Source organism: Vanessa atalanta, chromosome 8 (assembly GCF_905147765.1).
Source record: "Vanessa atalanta chromosome 8, ilVanAtal1.2, whole genome shotgun sequence".
In the NCBI taxonomy this organism is placed as follows: Eukaryota; Metazoa; Arthropoda; class Insecta; order Lepidoptera; family Nymphalidae; genus Vanessa; species Vanessa atalanta.
Genome location: NC_061878.1, coordinates 9,368,570 through 9,388,519, shown reverse-complemented (window position 1 = coordinate 9,388,519; position 19,950 = coordinate 9,368,570). Strand labels below are relative to the sequence as shown.

Here is a 19,950-nt window from a genome sequence, read left to right as displayed (position 1 = left end):
AAATATTATTATAACTGATATCGATAATGATCTTACGTAAAGGTGTATTCGTACACGCAATCGCAATTTTATAAAGATTGATCTATTGTGCTCTCGTCTGTCCTTCGTGACTTGATCTCGAGGTTGTGTTGTCAGGGAGTACGATTGTTGTAGTGAAAGTCAGCATTATGAGCGTTTTGCGTGTTACGAAAACTCTATTAACAATCGAGGACGACAATACTTTTTGTTCTTTGTAATCATGAGAAACGAGATACAATAGTTTACGGAATATAATCGATAATGCGAGCGCAAGAAACTGCAGACTGTTAGTATTGCACCATCCCTTATTTATGATGTTGGTGATCAATGTGATAACTACAAAAAGAGTTATTAAATTAGAACAATTCGACAGATAAGACTTCATCAAAGCGTGTAAGCTCGTTAGCGACATTGAAAAGCGATTCACGTCATAAAATAATGTCTTCATTATCAGCATCGCTCCTCCTTCGCGTTGGAGTTAATCAAAATTGCATTACTCGTACGTTCATTTGGTCACGGATTGAGGCGCGGAGCGATGCGAGAAAAAAGTAGCAATAACACACCATACATACGTGCTTTTATGATTGATGAGAAGCTTAACTTTGAAAGGATTATTTATAGTCATCGGACGTAAAATCACAATTGCATTTCGAAAAATCAATATTTATTTAGCTCATGAAATATGTCGACACGATAATTTACGTTAGAGCTGAGTGTTCCCTGGTAATGGTAAGCTGACGCGTCCAATGGCCCGATAGGTTGAGGTGTAGGCGGGTTCGAATGGCGCTTGGTGTCTAACGAGCTCTGTAAACACACACTGGCCACTACTGACACAAGTATATGCTTGACGCGCAGCCGGCTTTAAATACACAATACACATTCCTAGTAGTTAGAAAAGTCCACTTAAATCAAGACGGTGTTTCATGTTTACACTGTTTGGTTGGGAAGCATATTATGTTTTCTACATTATATCTATAAGCCAGGGCTATATGGATGCCACTGTTCACATGACTATTATCAACAGCAGTGACTTCGAAAAAAGAATAACAAAGTCATAAATTTTTATGGAACATAAATTTCACTCCATTAAAATAAAGGAGACGATAAATACTGTCACAGGCTGTAAGATTTAAAATCAGTGTTGCTAGTTTTTAAAAGCACATAAATCTTTTAACAAAGTTACTTATTTGATAATATTATGTATTTTTTGTATAGAATATATAATAAAGGTTTGTGGAACGTTTGATATATTTATGAAGAACCTATCCGTTAATCGATTTATAAATAATAATAGATAATTTTGTTTTCAAAATGAGCAATGGAAAGTTTTATGAGCGTATTTGTAGAAAAATCAAATTTGCCTTAAATACTTATATATGTATTTATATGTAAATATGTTATAATTTTTATTTTAACATAAATTAACATTGTGTTACACAAAGTATGGATATGAAAAATATATCGATGCGTATAAAAAGTGAACATGTTTAAATAGGATCGACGTGGGCGCGAGGTTTTGTTTTTTTTTTTTTTTTTATTTGGAATCTCGACACAAAGGGCTCTTTGTGGTCGCCATTGTTGTTGCTTAGTGGTCTCTAAATCCACGTAAGAGTTCATATTCAAATAATTGAGCCTATAGCAAAATTAAGATATTTATATTTGGCATATAACTGGCAAGATAAATAGTATTTCATTAAAAAATATAACTCATTTAAATAGCTTTCAAATATTTAAATATTATAATATTATAATATTCTCCTTTTTTTGTTATTTGGAAAATCGTCCTAATCGGGCATGAAAAGAGATATGTTCTTGGTCTTCTGTACTTAAAGTGCCATCGTTGTATACTTGTTTAATGAGAATGTATTCATAAAAAGATCTATTAAAAAGCATAACTGTAAGGAATATTTCTTAAAACAGGTATACATCAGTGCGGTCATTATTGTCGCTTCACTGATATGAAATAGGATCCTGTTGGCAGAACACTTCGGTTGTATTATTGAGTGCCATTATACTCTTTATATTTATTTCGTTCGTTAATCTTTTGTACAATGCAAGAAACATAGTTTATAGCATCTATTAAATGAATAGCGAATATATTTTATGTTGTAAGCAATTATTAAAATGTAAAAGTTTAATCGAAATATATAAAACTTCTTTTAATTAATGCCTTAAATATCAGATTTATTATTTAATAACGCGGAAAGAAATATTTTTACTGATATTTTCCTTTAAATAAAACCTGTATTTAGTCAGCACTGAGTCGGCACTTAGTCGGAATCGTATTTTTATAAACGTAATTTAAATATAAACGATAATACAGTTTTATACAATTGATTAACGCATTATATATATATAATCTGTGGCTATAACTTTCTTATGGTTATTTATATTCAAAAACGTAAAATATAAAAATGAATTAATACCTACATAATGTTTTTTCGTAATACACCGATTTTAGTTTGATAACTTTTCATTTTCATTAATTTTAACAACTGTATATTTATTTAAGAAACACACACGAGGAATTAACACGCATTAAAGAACTAAGTTTAGAATGCTTAACAAAAACCTTTTTTTTAAACATCATAATTCAGGTTGGTCTCATTTAAGACGCAACGAAATTTTGCGGTTGATCATGATCGTCATTAACTGTAATTATCAATCGAAATCATTTCTCATTTTTTGAAAGTAAAATAACACTCTAATGAGATATTGTTAGGCATAACAATATAAGGAATCGGAATGTGTCGGCGCTGTGCTGGTCAGTTTTGCGAAATCCTTATTGGATGGTTTGGCCGTCATCTCGCCTGATTTAATGACTTTGGTATTCGCGACACTCTAATTGGGTATTGGGTTCCGACCAAATTTAGATTCGACCATCATTAAAATATTTATATTTTTAATTTAATGTAATGTATAGCCAAATCATTCTACGAAGTACATCGCATCGTGAGATTTATCACAAACATACCCAGTATGCAAGTTCCTAATAGCAGGCCATTATTTATAATCGAGACATTTGTAGGTTATTTGAATAAGCATACCGTTTAAAGCTATCGGTGAAAACTTACTAGTTTATTCGAATTTGATCTCTATAAATGTTTTCCTTTAATTCATTCTAAATCCATTCAAATTGCGACATTGTCTCCCTTCTAAATCGCCTAGGTTGTATGGCGGTCATTTATATTAAAGTAACTGCACTGACGTAAGATATAGTACTGCAATTATAATTTATCGTGGGTGTAGAGCTGTAGAATTAGATTTAATGAGGTCGGTAAATCAAACGGAATAGAGTGCGGTCGGCGCGTGCCACAAGGTCGGTCAACTGAGGCGATACCAATCCTTGCCGCTACTTCTCACTCGCACCCGAGCTCGCTGTATAAGGAGTCGGGCGCGGGCATTATGCCTCAATATTCTAACGTCTAACCCGTTTGCCAAGCTCTTTTCGTCATTGCATCGACATCGTTGGTCGATACTTACGCACGTGCTTTGTAAGGTATTGCAGTCGATTCGACAACTGGATCCGTCTATAATAATATTTAAATCGGATGCAACAAAAACTGTCCACTACCAAATACAGAGTGGCGCATTTAAATGAATTTGGTTACCATAAAATCTGAAGCCTGTTAGCCATAACTTTGTACAAATACGGTCCCAGGAATTGAATATGGCTTGGGTAATTTACCTGTTAATTACACGAATCCGTTCTATTTTCGTAACCATTTTAGAATATGCAACAGACGTAGTTAATCTGTAAAAATGTTGAGTTAGTCATATTATAGGATTGCAAGACTGTGCATATTTAGCGAGTTTGCGTTGGATATGGCCGGGGGCGAAGTCTGTCCGGGGCGTAGAGGTCCGTTAAATAATAACGAGCATGTACATGTGGTTCCACCGAGCTATAAATTGTCCGCAGCCGCCGGGCACGCGGCACGCAATCTCAATGCGGAAAATATAGAGGCCAGTCCGTACAGCTAGATCGAGTTTACAACCTCTGGCGACTGGACCAAGCATTGTTGTTCTAGCCGCCTTTTACAACTAAGTATCTAAAACCGCTTTCGATCCGATATCATTTAAATTAATGCTTCTACAGAGTAACAGCGTTTAATTTCTATTAAAATTTGCATTGAAGCAAATATTAAACTGGAATATTCTGTTTCTGTTAAACAAACAGTTTCATTGCTGAGATAAAATCTTAAATATTTTCTTTTTTATGTAGGATACTCCTTCGTGCTGTCGATTTATCAGGGCTCTAAATTTTACTTACTGGCTGGTTTTAACTTCCTGGCGGTCCATTGCTACATTCCTCTGCATTGTCGCGGTCGTGCTCCGTTTACGCCACATTAAAACAATTTATTAACTTTGTGGGGTATAGATAGTTACTAAAACGGAGTGAATAAAACAGTAAATATTGTAAAGATTCTATTTTTGAAATAAAAATTTCTGAAGATAATGCTAGTAGCAAATTTTCTACCTAAATTAATGATTATTACGAATTAAACAAAAGTAGAGATCATACCAAAGGGTATTCTTATCTAACTCTAAAAGTAACACGTTGTGCAAAGAATACAAAGGAAATCATAAATATAAAATATATATTTTCATAATAAAAATATTTCTGCGGTTGAGTTGTTTTATTTTAAATTTTATTTGATACTATTAATAAATAATACGCGTCATATTTTATTAAGTCTGCGACTGTACAGCGGTAATAAACATTTTTTAATACAAACTGACAGTTACTGTGAATTATGAGTATTTTCTTTGATATACCGGCATGAACTCAAACTTAATTAGGAAAGCACAAACAGCCTATATCTCGATTAATAATCGCAGTTTCACCGCTTCGTGAGATTTATCACGATGTGCACTCGCCGCTGTCATTTTCGTGTACGGATAAGATTTACGGTGTTCATTGTGTCGCCTGTTTATATGTTAGGACAACTATTACGGAACAAAACAAATTATACGACATTAATATCTAAAGTAAAATACTGCAAGGTTATTTAAAATAAAAATATTTCGTCTTTATTTGTACAATGAGATTCTCTTAAGTAAGAGATAAAGAGTTTTGATCTGTAATAGGATTAAATTTACTTAAAACAATGACCGTCAAGACGTTTGAAATGAAAACGAAGCTACAAAACAAATGTAAGTGAAGTAAATGAAAATGTAAGTGATGTCTTGGTATTCTATTCGCAAAGTATACGGCTCTTTCTCACGCCTCTTTTCGTATTCCGTCTGTGATCGCTCGTGTGAACTACATTCATATGCGGGCATGGGGACGATGAAGCTATCTATCTATTCGATTTTATCTATGTTAGTAAACGTCCATTATTTTAAAACTGTAAGTATTCGAAGATATCGCTTTCGAATTTCCAAAAGCAATCTGGTTACAAAAGCCCTTGAAATTCACATCGCTTTATTTTCAAAATTGTAAGAATTAATAAATATGTACAACTTTTGTAATCGATTAACCATGTTTAAGATAAGTTATTTAAAAAATAAGGTCTTAATTTAAAAAAATTAAGGGTATCCGTTATTAAATTTATAAAAGGCTTTTATTAAAGTTTATCTCATTATAGATAAAATTATGAAAAAAGCGGTATGACAGCTGAGGTTTTAAAAAATATTTTTTTAAAGCACAAAGCGGGCATGTCGAGATAAGAACTACGACCTTTGTATTTTCAATGTTAATAGCTTGTAAAATAAAAAGTAAACGCGTAATAATTTTTTTAAAATATAATCATATGTAATCATTTTTTTTATCATTTTTAATTCTTACTGGGTACCTGTTCCGGCTTCACACAGGGATTGAAGAACAAACATAAAAAGAAAAGTGCCTATTAATTTCCGGATAAAAAAGTTAAAATTCTCGACTTTTCTCTACTATCTAATACACAATATGTATAATATAAGTAAACCTTCTCCTTGAATCACTATTTATTGATGAAAAACGCATTAAAATGCGTCGCATATTTTAAAGGATTAAGTGTGCAGACCCCGGGAACTGACTATGTTTTATTCTATGAAGAGATGTGCTAGGTTTTGATTGAACTAATAACTTTATAGTCATAGCTATATATAATGTTATTATTTTATATGATCTTTCATAAACATATATGTCTATTTTCACGGCCTAAGTTCATTTGGTATGCCGCTTGCATATTATTATCCGCCACAGATATTAAATTGAAAGAAATAGCGACAGAAGTATGCACGTAATACGAGTAAAACTTTAAGTAAAATAATTTGAGACGTATCTAGACGAAACAGAAATTATTTCGAAATGTAATCATTTTATCGAAACAGTAGGTGCTTGAGGCGTCAGAAATGACACTGGTCAAATCAATATATTGACAAACATGTAGGATTGGCAGAGTGACAGCTCTGACACTTGTCATTTAGAACGTGTGACCAATTCTTATCGAGGTACTGACGGAGACGAGATGTTTGCTCTAGGTTCCAGACACGTTTACCTTACCTACTCATAGATATATGATAAAAATATTCTTAAAAGTTTATTTGTGTAGCAATATTTAGTAATAGCAAGTTTTCTTTAGTTATAAACGGATTTCAATTGTAATTTGATTCTTGATTTTATTAATAACCATTTTTTTTGTTTCATTAAACAACACTGTCGAATTTATATTGTGACCACATTTGCCTTTTTTATTGACTGTGAAAAATTGTTATCATAAATTTATAGCGGTGGGATCGTAATATGATGTGGATCATTTGTAATCATTCCCACGATTGGCGTGATCACGCGAAAGCATGTGATCGCCTAAAATGATTGCTATCACCTTATCAATAAACATTCCCATGCGATTCATTCTTCGTCTCAATTTTCGTTTATTTGCATAATCGACAAAAAAATATTTGCTGGGAACTTGATAATATTTAAAATAATTTTATTATATTAAATCTGTGTACATTTTCAAGCACGATTATATGTTTAGTACCTTATTATAGCTGCGATTTAAATTGTTCTTGAAAGGGTTTTTATCGCACTTCGTTCGTTAGTCATTATGAAGCATAATTTTCGTAAAACTTTTCATTCCATGCAAAAGAATTCCCTTCTATAGCCAAGGAATTTTATAAGATCAAGTGTAATCATGAAAGCATGTGCTATGTTGAGTGCCCTCACTACGCTCTAATTAGTTCTTCTTCAAATTGCGCGTAATTATGCCGCAAAGGGTTTTGTTTACGGGAGTTTACATTTTTAGTTTCCTTGAGTTTTTTAATTGTCTTTTTTATTATAACACTACTTAAATTCGGTACGTTGTTTTTGTCTTTTTTATATAAGATAATATTAAAAGACTATTTTAATAATTATATTGTAATGAGTGTCTTAATATATTTTCTAATTTAAAATCCCACGTTCGTATTCCTTATCAAAAGTTTATTTTTATAAGTATCGCTAGGTCAGCAGTAGGTAAGGCAGTTTGTTTTAAAACGATTTATTTACAACGTCTGTCAACTACACGATACATGTGCTGCGCTGGCGCCGCGCCGGTGACGTCGTCGTCGCACATGCGCACTCAGCCAAATTCGTGTTTCATTTAAATAATAAAAACATTCTTTATGATTGTTCGTGCTACAAAAAAATAATTTATGATGACAATGGAATTCAAAATAAATTACATTTAAAATCGAGCCATGTTAAGTGGTACTAATTTAGCGCTTTTTTAGCCGTCTCATTCTACTGGCAACATATAGTATGTTGCCATATGTATGTAACAATCGCAATATAAATGCAAGCCTTGATTAACAATATAAGTTAGTCATACTCTAAATAGTTACGTTTATATTTTATTATAACTGACACTAATAGTTGTATATCTCTACACAGAGATACACAGGTAAGTTATTTGACATTACTAATACTGAATCAATTTCCTTTCCGTTATAAGTAGTAAATAAATTAGTCACGTACATACCATCGCGACTGTATGACTTGTCTCGGAAGCGTGTTTATACAGGTGATACTGGAGGTATGCCAACAGTAAGCATTAATCATACATAAAAAGATTTCTTCAATACCATTACAACTAGTAACTATTTGTATTGAACGAACAAAGTCCGCCTCCTCCGTTCTTGATTAGAAGTAACTCCCAAAAGTGTACCACAGCTGGGCTCGAGCTCTCATGCTGAAAAGAAGCTGTCTTAATTCAAATTTGTCCAGGAGAAAGAGTCGGCGCCTCGCGTATGATGGTCAAGTCTTGATCCATAGGTGAGTTGCCCCAGAAGCTTGAAATTGTTTTTGATGTAACCGCTAGAACACTGCTTGCACGAGTGCGCTTATTGTGCTGAAGAACGAATTATAAACATAAATGAATCCGCAATCTACAGTTAAACATCGTCAACTATTCTCTCTTTATTCAATTTCGCTTCAATATACTTATAACCATAAAATAGGATATATAAAGTATAAATCATATTTCTAGCAATTGATGGCAAGTCTTAGATTGCAAAGTTGGAATGAATCTCTCGACGTGATTTGTGAGGTGCAGAAAATAATAATCACGTATAAGTTGATCGGTGACGGAGGGACGCCAACACGCCGCCGCCCCGCACGAGTTGCTCCCATTATACAATCAGGACGAATCATCACTACCATTTTATACTATTACAGTGCTATCAAGATCTAATACACTTGCAGAGTATACACGTTCTGTTCTAAACGAATCTAAACCCGCACATTCGACGTAATGGTTTATCTGGAATATAGTTCTATCTAAATGACAAAATTATAGAATCTGATCTAATTATAGTAGAGATATGGTACTAAGTAATAATAAGTAATACTTATTATAAAAATGAAAACGCAATTAATCGTTAGTCTGTTATTAAAATTTTGATTCTGAAATTTGAACTCTTAAATTTAAACAGATTATAAAGGCTGTATGGAGTCATTTCAATGCCATAGTTTATTTACGCAGTCAAAGAGACAAATAATGTTATCTGTATTTATTATTAGTTTCTGTTGTAAGTACGTAGGTAAGGGGTTGTTTCGAACTTGTGTGAGTATGAAGGCTCAGGTTATATCAACATATGAATACAATACAATGAAGATGCACGTGCGCTGTACGGCCGCGACCATTGTCTGATACCACCGAGATGTATACTAAACTAAAGCTATAACAACACCATTGTTTCACGGAAATCCGTACATGCTTTGACACTTACAATAAATTGGACACATGTGTATTGTTTTTATGGGGAGCCATTATTGCTCGAGCACTTGACGGACTTTTTTATACGTGACTCAGAATACATGGCCGAATACGAATAAATTTTTTGATTAATCAGTTTTCGACATACATAAATTTAAAATAAATGATAAAATGTTGATTCAAATTTGAATTAAACTATGGAATACAAAATGGGTAACATTGAGTTATCACTTATGTGTATAAATTTCAAATATATCTCTTTTCTTTTTTTTTCGTTTGAATAAAGAGATTATATTGTATGTTTTATCAATATATCCGTATCATAGACTATAAAGAAAAAAAAACGGTCATTACAGTGCAGTATCGTAACAAAATCGTGCTTGCTTCAGCATTGAGGCTGACCTAAAAAATATCGTTTGTGCGCTGTGCCATTGTGTGGGTGAGTTTGAAAGCCTATAAATCTCGCCGCAGTAAGGCTCGTGGCGATGGCGGGGACAAGAGACTTGAAATTGTATCGGCCACAATATGTATAACCATATCCGCCTCGGCTTTGCTAGATTTTATCTCGCTCTCGTTTATACCGCACCTAGGTATTAGATATATATTTATTGTTTTATATACATTATTTATGACTTTGTAGATAGAATGATAAAATTATGCAAATACACTGCAGTTGAAACGGGTCTATATACGTATTTACATATGTATTGCGAGTACAAGGAATATATATTGACTTTCTGTATTGGAAACTACAAAGTTGATACAAAATTCATTTTTCTTATAATCATTTGCGTCATTTTTTTAATAAGTTGCAGTTTACAGAGCAAGTAAATATTGCGAATTAACGCAGACTATTATGTTAGCTTGCTATGGAAAGACGCGACGTATCTAAGGCATTACAATAATAGTATGGCATGATGATATCGAGTATGGTAATACGCTACCGGAGTACCGGCTTGGCGCGTGGGCAGAGCGCGGGCGCAGCTCGTGTCTTCTTTAGGGTTGCCATTTTATCAGAAATAGAAAACAATTATTAGCAACAAACATATGACATACCAATTAAAAAAAAATGAATGAATTTCTAATTTTTTTTTTTTGTTAAGTTGTATTCTAATTATTTTTCCGTTTTCAATAAATATCTGGTGGTGGTTTATACTATTACAGGATAATTGTAATATTTTTCCAATACATTGAACAAAATATTTTCTTTCATATGACTGAGATGTCATATACAACCCTATGATAGATTAAGGTTGAACGTACGACTCATTGTTATCTCGCGTCAGGTTTGGGCGAGAATAAATAAAAGTCTTCGTAGAAAAGATATACATTTATTTTATTATTCTAGCGCGACTGTTGTAACTGTGATAAAGCTTTATGGGTCTTTTTGTAGTACGCTAACGAACTTTCTTTATAACTCTCCATAAGGAGATATGAAAAATATGCTTTCATACAAGATTTCGTTTATACGAGTATATGAAACAATTTTATGACACAGATAAGCCTAAATTTGACTTGACAAAGTGATATTTTTTTTTTAAATTATTTTGTTCAGACAACTGTATATAAGTACTAAAATTAAGTATACCTACTATGGACTAGAGAGTAGTTTTCATATACAATATAATAATAATAGTATATTACATTAATAATGTTTAAAGTTATATATATCAAACTTAAAAAGTGAGTTGTTAAATATTTATAATAAAAAAATAAATGCAAACGCAAAATTCAAATTTCGAATTAATTGACCATTTAAAAAATTATACGTCTTTCTACGATGCATAATTAAAACATATATTATCATCTTTATTTAATTGGTTAGGTTTCCCCCAAACATTTATGACGAAAGAAAAAACTTTATAATCGACCAAGTCTTTCGATATTTTATCTTTTATCACCCATACGTTAAAAATTTCAATTTATTGATGGAAACGACTCTATTTCGTCGTAAAATAACAAAGGCGTTATAAAGCTAATAAAATATCTTCCACAAGGTTGTAAAGAGCAATTGCTCGAAGACTATTGTAAAGATCATTTTAAAAATCCTAAATATTATTTCACTGATATACGTATAATTTGATATTATACATTTTATATTATAGTTTTAATATAGGTATATATAGTTGTATTAACATCAGTTCAAATTTAAGGTATACTTTATAATCTATATTTAGTCAAACTTTTTTATTAAGATCGCTTTTTGTTCAAGTTTTTCTTTATTTTCGTAACCTTTACCACGCGCATGAAGCTTTTAGTCCGTTATCGACGGCAAGTCATTCGTCAATAATGACTAAAGATTGCTTTGTATTTAAGCTTTTCTCTTTCTAGCACGATTTATAAAAAAGAAATTATGACTGGAATATATAATGCCTCGTCACCAATGACAGATATATTGTAGTAGCTTATTTTATGGAGTAGATATGTACTAGATTTTGATTTTTTCCTTTTAACCGCTCCTATTTTTTTTCTCACTTAAAATTAGCATAAGTTTTGTTTCCAAGTCTATTATTACCCTGTATCTATCTAGCACAAATATTATATTGTTCAACGACCTCGTAATACCAGTTTTGATATCAAGACTCTTACACAAAAGCTTAGACTTTATCGCAAAAACACATTTAAACCACAATTCTAGTATATTTTACTGGGTGAAATATTTAAAATTCCGTGTATGTTTGTGTAGAACTAACAAAAAATGTGACCACTAAAGACGCGGAACAACCCATGGCAGTTAACACCCCTCCACGTAATATTTTTTGTTTGTGTTGAGAAACAAAAAGGTCTATGCGGTTTTTACGTAACATAGGTTTTTTGTTCGTGTTTGCTTTAGCGCGTTGATAACGTAATGGCGTCAGGGATTGACAATAACTAAGACAAAAAAAGTTTATTTTAATTCGAATTAAGTATGAAATGAGTGGTTTTAGAGTTATGTTTAAAGTTGCCATTATGCAACTATATTTAATATTCAAACTGGGTTTTATTATAATTACCAATTCGTAATCAATCAAGCTATAAATGTTTGCAAATCACATCTTGGTAATCGTAATGCCGCGTAATCTGCAAATGTATAAGGATAGTGCTACATTTCTCGGCATACTTCTAGTTTATATACTCTATAGAAGGTTGTTAACCCTTGACAACCCTTGCATCCACGTTTGTTGGAACCTGTACGCAATCTCGGAGGATAATAACATTAAATATTATAACATATTCTTAAAAATATAAATTGTTTTAGTTTAATGACGTTTCTTATAATAGATGTTTTAAAATTTATTGTTACTATTAAAATTTATGTTATGTATAGGTAATGGGTTATTAAAATCTTGTCCATATAATGGAAGTCATAAGAAGTGTGGTATGGAAAGCCCTCTCCTAACCGACGACCACTTTTTTTTGTCAGACCATAATACACGCACATATTTCAAGATTCAGCCCATTAGGGAGGATTAAGGAAGCCCTGCGATGACGTGAAAGTATTAAGGATGTGACTCGACGAAGTGCATTCTATAAAAGGCTCGTACAAAACGAAAAAGTGGCAATTCTTATAATATTAAGATCCGTTTTATGAATTAATTAACAAAATAAAAGCAAAAAAAAAACCTCATTTAGGTTAGATTATCATTCGAATTTTAAATATTAATGTCATGGTAAGATATCGAGGTATCGATACCTTATCTGAGGCTAAGAACAACTTCCTGCAATGCTCACTTTTTATAAGTTAAATACTCCCCACAGCGTGCGCACTTACAATGCCATATAAATCGTTACTGACTCAAAGGCACTTCAACATGACTAATAAAGAGGCGTCGGACAGGCCACACATACAATACATTTTACATAAAAGCCTAGTCGTTTTTTATGACTGTCACAAGGCATGTAGAACCATGCATGTTATCTTTTATAGCGTGCCCTTAATCGTATATTTCAGTTTTATGTTACGTTAGTGCCGTGGGCAGGGCGTGGGCGCTACTCCAGAAATTCTGCCCACGTGTCAGATGTAAGATTTGAACGGACAATTGGCTGGAGGCAACTGTATAGGAACATTTTCGTGATCTTTTCGTGATATATAACAGAGAGATCACATCTTGTAACCAAGTAATAAAATTATACCACCTACAAATAACACATATATATAGGTACCTAAATGAACGTTGTACAATCTTTAAAGACTGTGCAATTATGTGTTTTAATGTTAAATGTAATGTAATCATTGAAATGGTTTAGCCGCGGTGTAGTTTATATTTTTAATATTCTGTTACATTAAAAAGATACAGGTCTTTATTATTAATATAGCGTGATTTATTTATAATATAGCGAAAAGGACTAAAATTATAACATACTCTAATATACACTATATAAATATATATATATATATATATATATATATATATATATTTTTAATTGGATTTCGAATATTTTAATAAATTGAAAAATACAATTCAGTTTTTCAAATAATTATTTAATTTTTTTTTCTATTATAGTGGATTGACATCGACCGCGGAGCGTGGTGTGACACCGGTTTACCTCCGTTGCCGGGAGGGCAGCGTGTCGTGGATCTATCCCCGGGGCGCACTCCGGCTACTCTTCAAGCCGCCGCTGCCGGCCGATGAGCGCGACTTTACTGTTTGCGTCCGGGTCATAAGACGGCCTGACCCGCCTGATCTTTTCCATACATTGCGGCAAAATAAGACAGGTAAGCCGAGACTTCCGTTAAAATTTTCTGATTAAACGGCGACAGGAATGATAAACTTTTAAATTTACGTGGTTTATATTCAATATATTTATGTTTCACAGACGTCGCAGATCGCTTTCCAGCACGTATCTTTGTGGAAGGTGTTCGAAGGCTGGTACCTCTGTACGCGCCCGACGATGGTGATGTCCGCGAGCTGCGGTGCTTCCACAGCCGACACGGACAAGCCGCGTTGTACGTCGAAGCCGAACCAGAGGAAGGAACTAAGAGACGAGTGGCAACGTTTAAATATGAGGCCAGGCCGCTTGTGAGGCGACACTACGACCCCGCCACAGCTGACTGCAGACCTTGCTCTGAATCCGAATTGGAGTTGGCATTCTGCACAAGTGATCTCGGTAAGCATTTACTACCTATAAAAGTATAATTTATACTATTACTTGCAAATATAGTAAATACGCTAATTAATATAAGATTTTCTTTGGTAAGACCGTAATAGATAATATTTTTTTATACGCAGTGCTAATGAGAGCAAAATGTCGTCCTTAATTCGAATAGTAATTGACTTTTCTGTAGGTAGCTAAGCCGGCGTTTATGGTAGATATTACACCACCGCGATAATGAGCCAGCTCGAAACCAGAAGTGCTGTTGCGCCCTACTGAATGTTAATAAAGCTAATACTATTTTAACCGCACTGCAATTTGTCGCCATAATTTCCATTTCTCAAGCCTTAAATTAACTTTAGAATTTAAATTACTTTATCCCTTTGTGCAACTTGTTAAGAATTTGTTTTTAAATTAAAAGGCTTGCTATTATACGAAAATTAATTTGAATAATAATAATAAAAAACATGATTCATTTTGTTAAGTGTACCGAGTCGCTTCTTAGAGTGGACACAGATTAAAATGCAACCCGTACCGGTCTCAGTTTACGGAAGCTCTTATATATGCAGGAGGAGTAGGATGGGATGACTACTTAGATTCAATTTACGTCCATAATAAGCAAAGTGACAAGTACAGGATAAACTAGTCTGAAGGCACGCGACGCAGCGGGGAGTGAGCGTGGATATTTTTTCTAATCGTTTGATAGATTATAATGGTGGAGTTATGTCATAGCTCGCCCGACGTCGAAGCGGTGGGCGGCCATTATTAGCCGCCTCTAGCACGTATCATTGAAATTTCTGTGTGTCATCCTACATAATAATTATTATTATTGATATTCTTTGCCTGCGTGACATCGGTCAAGCGACTGTGCTTGTTTGGTAGATGTATATATTTATATTATATATTTTTTCGTATTATGTTTTTAAGGAACTGGTCTAGGTATAGGTATCTATAAATAATATCCTCCTAAATCTAAAAACAATAAGTTTTAATTCTTGTTAATCGTCTAAGTTGTTTTCATTTTATTTTGAATCCAATCAAAGTAAATTATAGCGTATGAATAAATAATTCATGAGAACATAAAATCAACCGAATGGTACCTATATTCTCGCTATTGTATTGAGGTTTAGGAGAGAGACATATGAGGCTCGTTAGTTAAAAGCCTTGTCAGTAATTACTCCTCGGGGCGGGGTTGATGACCGTTTACTTTTACAACTATTCACTTATCTCTCACAAACAAAAGCGACTTTTAAAAAGCAAGCAAGTGTCTACATTCGCTTACTCATAGATAAGCAAAAAGCTACGGACAATAGCTACAGTATCTTTGGAGATAACGAATCGGTTATGGTCAGTAGTTTAGTTTTTGCTCGAGGACAATGCTAATAAATTTTACATTTTGTCTTTGGTTAGGATACGGTAGTTGATTATATTTGAATTCGCGAAATTCAAAATTTTTGACAATTAATAAAAAGCGGCAACTTTATACGGGAATAAATAAGAATAATAGGTACATATCTCGATCGGTGGTGATTGGGCGATGTCGTACCTAGAGGAGGTCGCGGAAAGATCAATTGATGCTTATAACAATTACTGACAGTGTAAATATTTAACCTGATCTGAATTGATCAACATCCGTTATGACAATGTTTAACTGATGTTATCATTCCAAGTGTAGTTGTTCGATATTTTGATTTCTATATTGCTTTTTCGTATAAGAAATTATATTTGTATAAAATATGCATGGGCAGTTCTAATTCAAAATCCATTTATTCTTTAAGTCAGTTCACTTTTATAATGTAATGGTAAAAAGGAGTTTAAAAAGGTATTTGCTAACAAATGTATAATTCAACAGTGTCCCGTGGCGTGATCGTCGGTAGCGAACAGCGGGAGGAGCTGGACGCTACCCAGCTCACGTGGCGCCTCACCAAGCTGTTGCGCGCCACCGCGTCCGCCGACAGCGCGAACAGCGCAGACAGCATCGATGACGCCGGAGACATCGGCGACATCGGCAATAGTCTCGACGACGACCGCTACTACAGGTACATATTTATACAACAATATATTATCAACAAATTTTTAAATTGTTTTAGTTTGTTTCAAATTGGAATGAAAACATGCATAAATTTATTACACTCATGAAAGTTAACCTGAGTGATAAACGGTTACATATCGATTAGAGAAATAAGAAAGTTTTTATTAATGATCGCTCGAGGCAAAAGGCGTTTTTATCTTATTTTTAATTATCCAAGATCGATCATTAATTCGCCAAATAACTCGGACTGCAATAAACGCTGGAACGTGTCGATAATTATCAATCGCTCGCAGGTACGCGACGGACAGACGGCGGCGCCGCTCGCTGCTGGCGCACGTGCAGGTGTCGGCGGCGTGCGGCGCGGCGGCGGGCGCGGGCGAGTTCCTGCTGATGGCGCGGCGGCGGCTCGGCCGGTACTCGCTCGTGTGCGCGCCGCGCCTGCACGACTGGCGCGCGCTGGTCGAGCGCCGCAACGCCGAGGGCACCGCGCACTGCTCGCTGCAGCACTGACCCTCGGCACGAGCCGCCGCCTCTGACTCGCGTGCTTCCTCACGCCGCTGAATCGTGATCGAGTGTGGAAAATGTAAATACGAATGAGAGTATTTGATACGACTCATCCAATCAAAATTGTAAAAATAAAATGTACATAAATAGTTGAAACGAATTGAGCCTGCTGTGCCGCTGTCGTAGAGAAGTCGCCTACTATTCTGGAAAGATCGGAACAGTGTCAATTTTGTTCATTATTGTCCGAACTCGTATCGTATGGAAATGCCATCAATGCAACACATGATAAAACACTGTACATATTGTATTTAGAAATAATTACTTTTTAAAAGAGAGTAAAGCTAATTTATATATATAAATATATTATATAGGTTTATCAGAGCACATCATAAAAAAACGGCAGATCAAAAAAACAATAAACAAATATATTTGAATTCTTTACTGGAGAAGACGCAGAAAACAGATAAAATGTGTTTTGGTAACCCTAAAATAATAAAATATTTATATTAATATCTGCACAATATTTCATATATATAGTTTAAGGTTTTAAGTCTTTACTTGCCATAAAGCTATGTACACAAGAAACATTGTATAGTATAGCATTTATTTTATTATTATCGTAAAAGGTATACCGCAATACATATTTATAATTTATAAGGAAAATGTGGTCCAGAGTGCCAAAATCTGTTATATTTAGAATGTAAGGTTGATCTCAACTGTGTACATACGTTAAAGTTAGATATAATGTTACAAAGAGAACTTTTATCATCTGTATTATAATTACTTATAATGACATATGTCAAAAATAATATTTTATTTAAAATATATTCAATCATTAGTCTTCCTGTATTAAATCTCTCATAATTATATTAATTAAACAGCTGCAAATACATTGTAATATAAAATAATTACGTTATTAAAAGTTAATATATTGCGAAATATATTACCGCTAATGCGGAAATAGATTCCTGTTAGTGCTTCCAAGGAAGAAAATTGTATAAAATATATTCTTATATACATTTACTTATTGTATTTAAATATAGAAGAATTATTAACAGATAATATATAGTTATGTACAAATATTGTCAACAATATATAAATTTATTTGATAGGTGTCGATATGTGATATAGTTTTATGACGGAATATGGTGTGCCTCAAGTGTACATGAGTGTGAAATGTGTATTATGAAAGTATATGTTGTAAAGGTTGATATTAAACGCTGTTGAATGAAATAAAATAGTAATAAAATAATTTTGTTTTCAATATTAATTAATCACCAATTATATAATCCTTATCCTTAGTGTTTATAATAAATATCTATAATGATTGTTTTTTTTTACATATATTTGAGTCATCAAAACATAAAGTAAAAAAAGGCACGAGGGTCATTCCGCCGTTTCGTGCAAATTCAAACGTTCCGCGGATTAAAAAAAAAAGTCATATTTTCTAAGCTTTTTAGGAATTAATCAAGTTTAAATTGCTACTAGATTCATAAAAATTGGGAGGCACTTTTATATCTCGTATTGTTTCTGAGAAAATAATTCCTGAAATTTAAGGTATGGATGGTGATGAAATGGTAAAGGATTGTAATGAAATCACGGCATGGTATGATGATATGGTAAGGAAATACGACATTTGAACTGTAAAATCAGTCATAATAGTAAGTGTAGAATCGAAAAAATGCACAATGTAGGTTTATTAATCAATAACATTATTTATATTTAAGCACACATTAATTTTATCAGGGTAATCAAAATAATAAATGTTAGAAATGATGTTAGCTTAACTTTTCGCTGATTCAGATCTGAAGCAAGTATGAAATTATCTAATATAAAACCTTTTGTAAGGTACAAAATAACAAAAATAACAACTTCAACAATCAATACAATACCAATCATAGTATCAAACCAAATAAATCCCTCCTTATGTTTTTATGCATAATCACAATTTTATGGTTTTTACTTGGGGCTACATAGAATTTGCGGTTTTCCCAATTTAAACAGACGTCGGATAAAATTTTGACTTTTGGGGATCTCGCTTTTGTTGACGTTGAAGCTGTATTTGACAAAGGCGAGAGCTGTAAATCTATTGGGCCTGAGAGAGGTTTCAATTCTCTAAAATATCAGATTTATATAGATTATTTAAAATCATCGACATATCTATGCTTTGTGACTGATCGTTATCGGCTTCATTAGAATTAAATTGATCTACCAGTGCTTCACCGTAATTATCAAAATTAAGAATGCCTAAATGTTTATTATGCACACAAGGCATTCTGCAGTCTTGACATTCAAAGCAACTAAGACTTCGTAATAAGTTCATTACCTTCCAGTAAAAAAATGGACGGTACGGATGAGAATGACATGGAGATGAATGAAAAGTTACAACTTTTTACGGTGGCACGTCGTAGGTTTATATATTAAGACAATCAATTGTAAAACAATATCTAAATTGAATAGAAATGCATGTTTTTTTTTTAAAAATAATACTTTTTATGTTACTGTGCCTTGTTAAATCGAAGGAATGTGATGAAGTGATTTATGGACGAAGCATTTATAATTATATGAATATCGTAAACAATTTTAACAGCGCTAGGAGTACGTCTACCTCACTCAGTGGCATCGGCTGGCTGATCGGTATAAACGCGTTGTGACTTGCACCGCTTTCAAAGACGTTTAGATCACGTACAAGTGTTAAGTTTTAAGGTATAGATGGTAATGAATTTTTTTTTGTGACAAATCAAAAAATATTTATTTCTTTAATTGTACTTCGTTAACAGTGTTACTAAAATAATTTATTAATATGTCATGAGTTTATTAATATTATTTGATAGTCATTATAGTTGTTATATGGCAGATTAAGATTTTTTTATTGAAAAACCATCTAGGGTTCCTAGTTGGAAACAGAGAGGAATGATTTTTTAGGGGTATTTTTCCTATTTTTATAATAATCTAATTAATAAAAGTGTAAAATAACAAATACTACTTTTAAAATGATTATGTTCTAAATCGATGAGCTACTAATATTTAAAATTAATACTATTATTCATAAGCATATTCGCCTGGAAATGCTTTTTGCACGAAACTACGGAATGACCCACGAGCAACTTTGAGTGTGAACCGGTAGATGCTATTAAATAA

General features: G+C 33.2%; 1 protein-coding gene across 2 annotated transcripts in view; it reads left to right on the top strand.

The window, feature by feature from the left end:
- The window catches only part of LOC125065567 (meteorin-like protein), a 28,314-nt gene extending 10,253 nt beyond the window's left edge, over window positions 1-18,061 (top strand). The window contains exons 1-5 of one of the 2 annotated variants that reach the window (XM_047673247.1): window positions 8,129-8,257; window positions 13,685-13,896; window positions 13,998-14,288; window positions 16,126-16,312; window positions 16,599-18,061. In XM_047673247.1, the coding sequence (XP_047529203.1) occupies window positions 8,172-8,257; window positions 13,685-13,896; window positions 13,998-14,288; window positions 16,126-16,312; window positions 16,599-16,815 (993 nt within the window). In that variant the 5' untranslated portion in view covers window positions 8,129-8,171 and the 3' untranslated portion in view covers window positions 16,816-18,061. Of the gene's footprint in view, window positions 1-8,128; window positions 8,258-13,684; window positions 13,897-13,997; window positions 14,289-16,125; window positions 16,313-16,598 lie in introns of those variants that run through there. The other variant, XM_047673246.1, reaches the window with a different exon arrangement.
- Window positions 18,062-19,950: the final 1,889 nt, after the last annotated feature.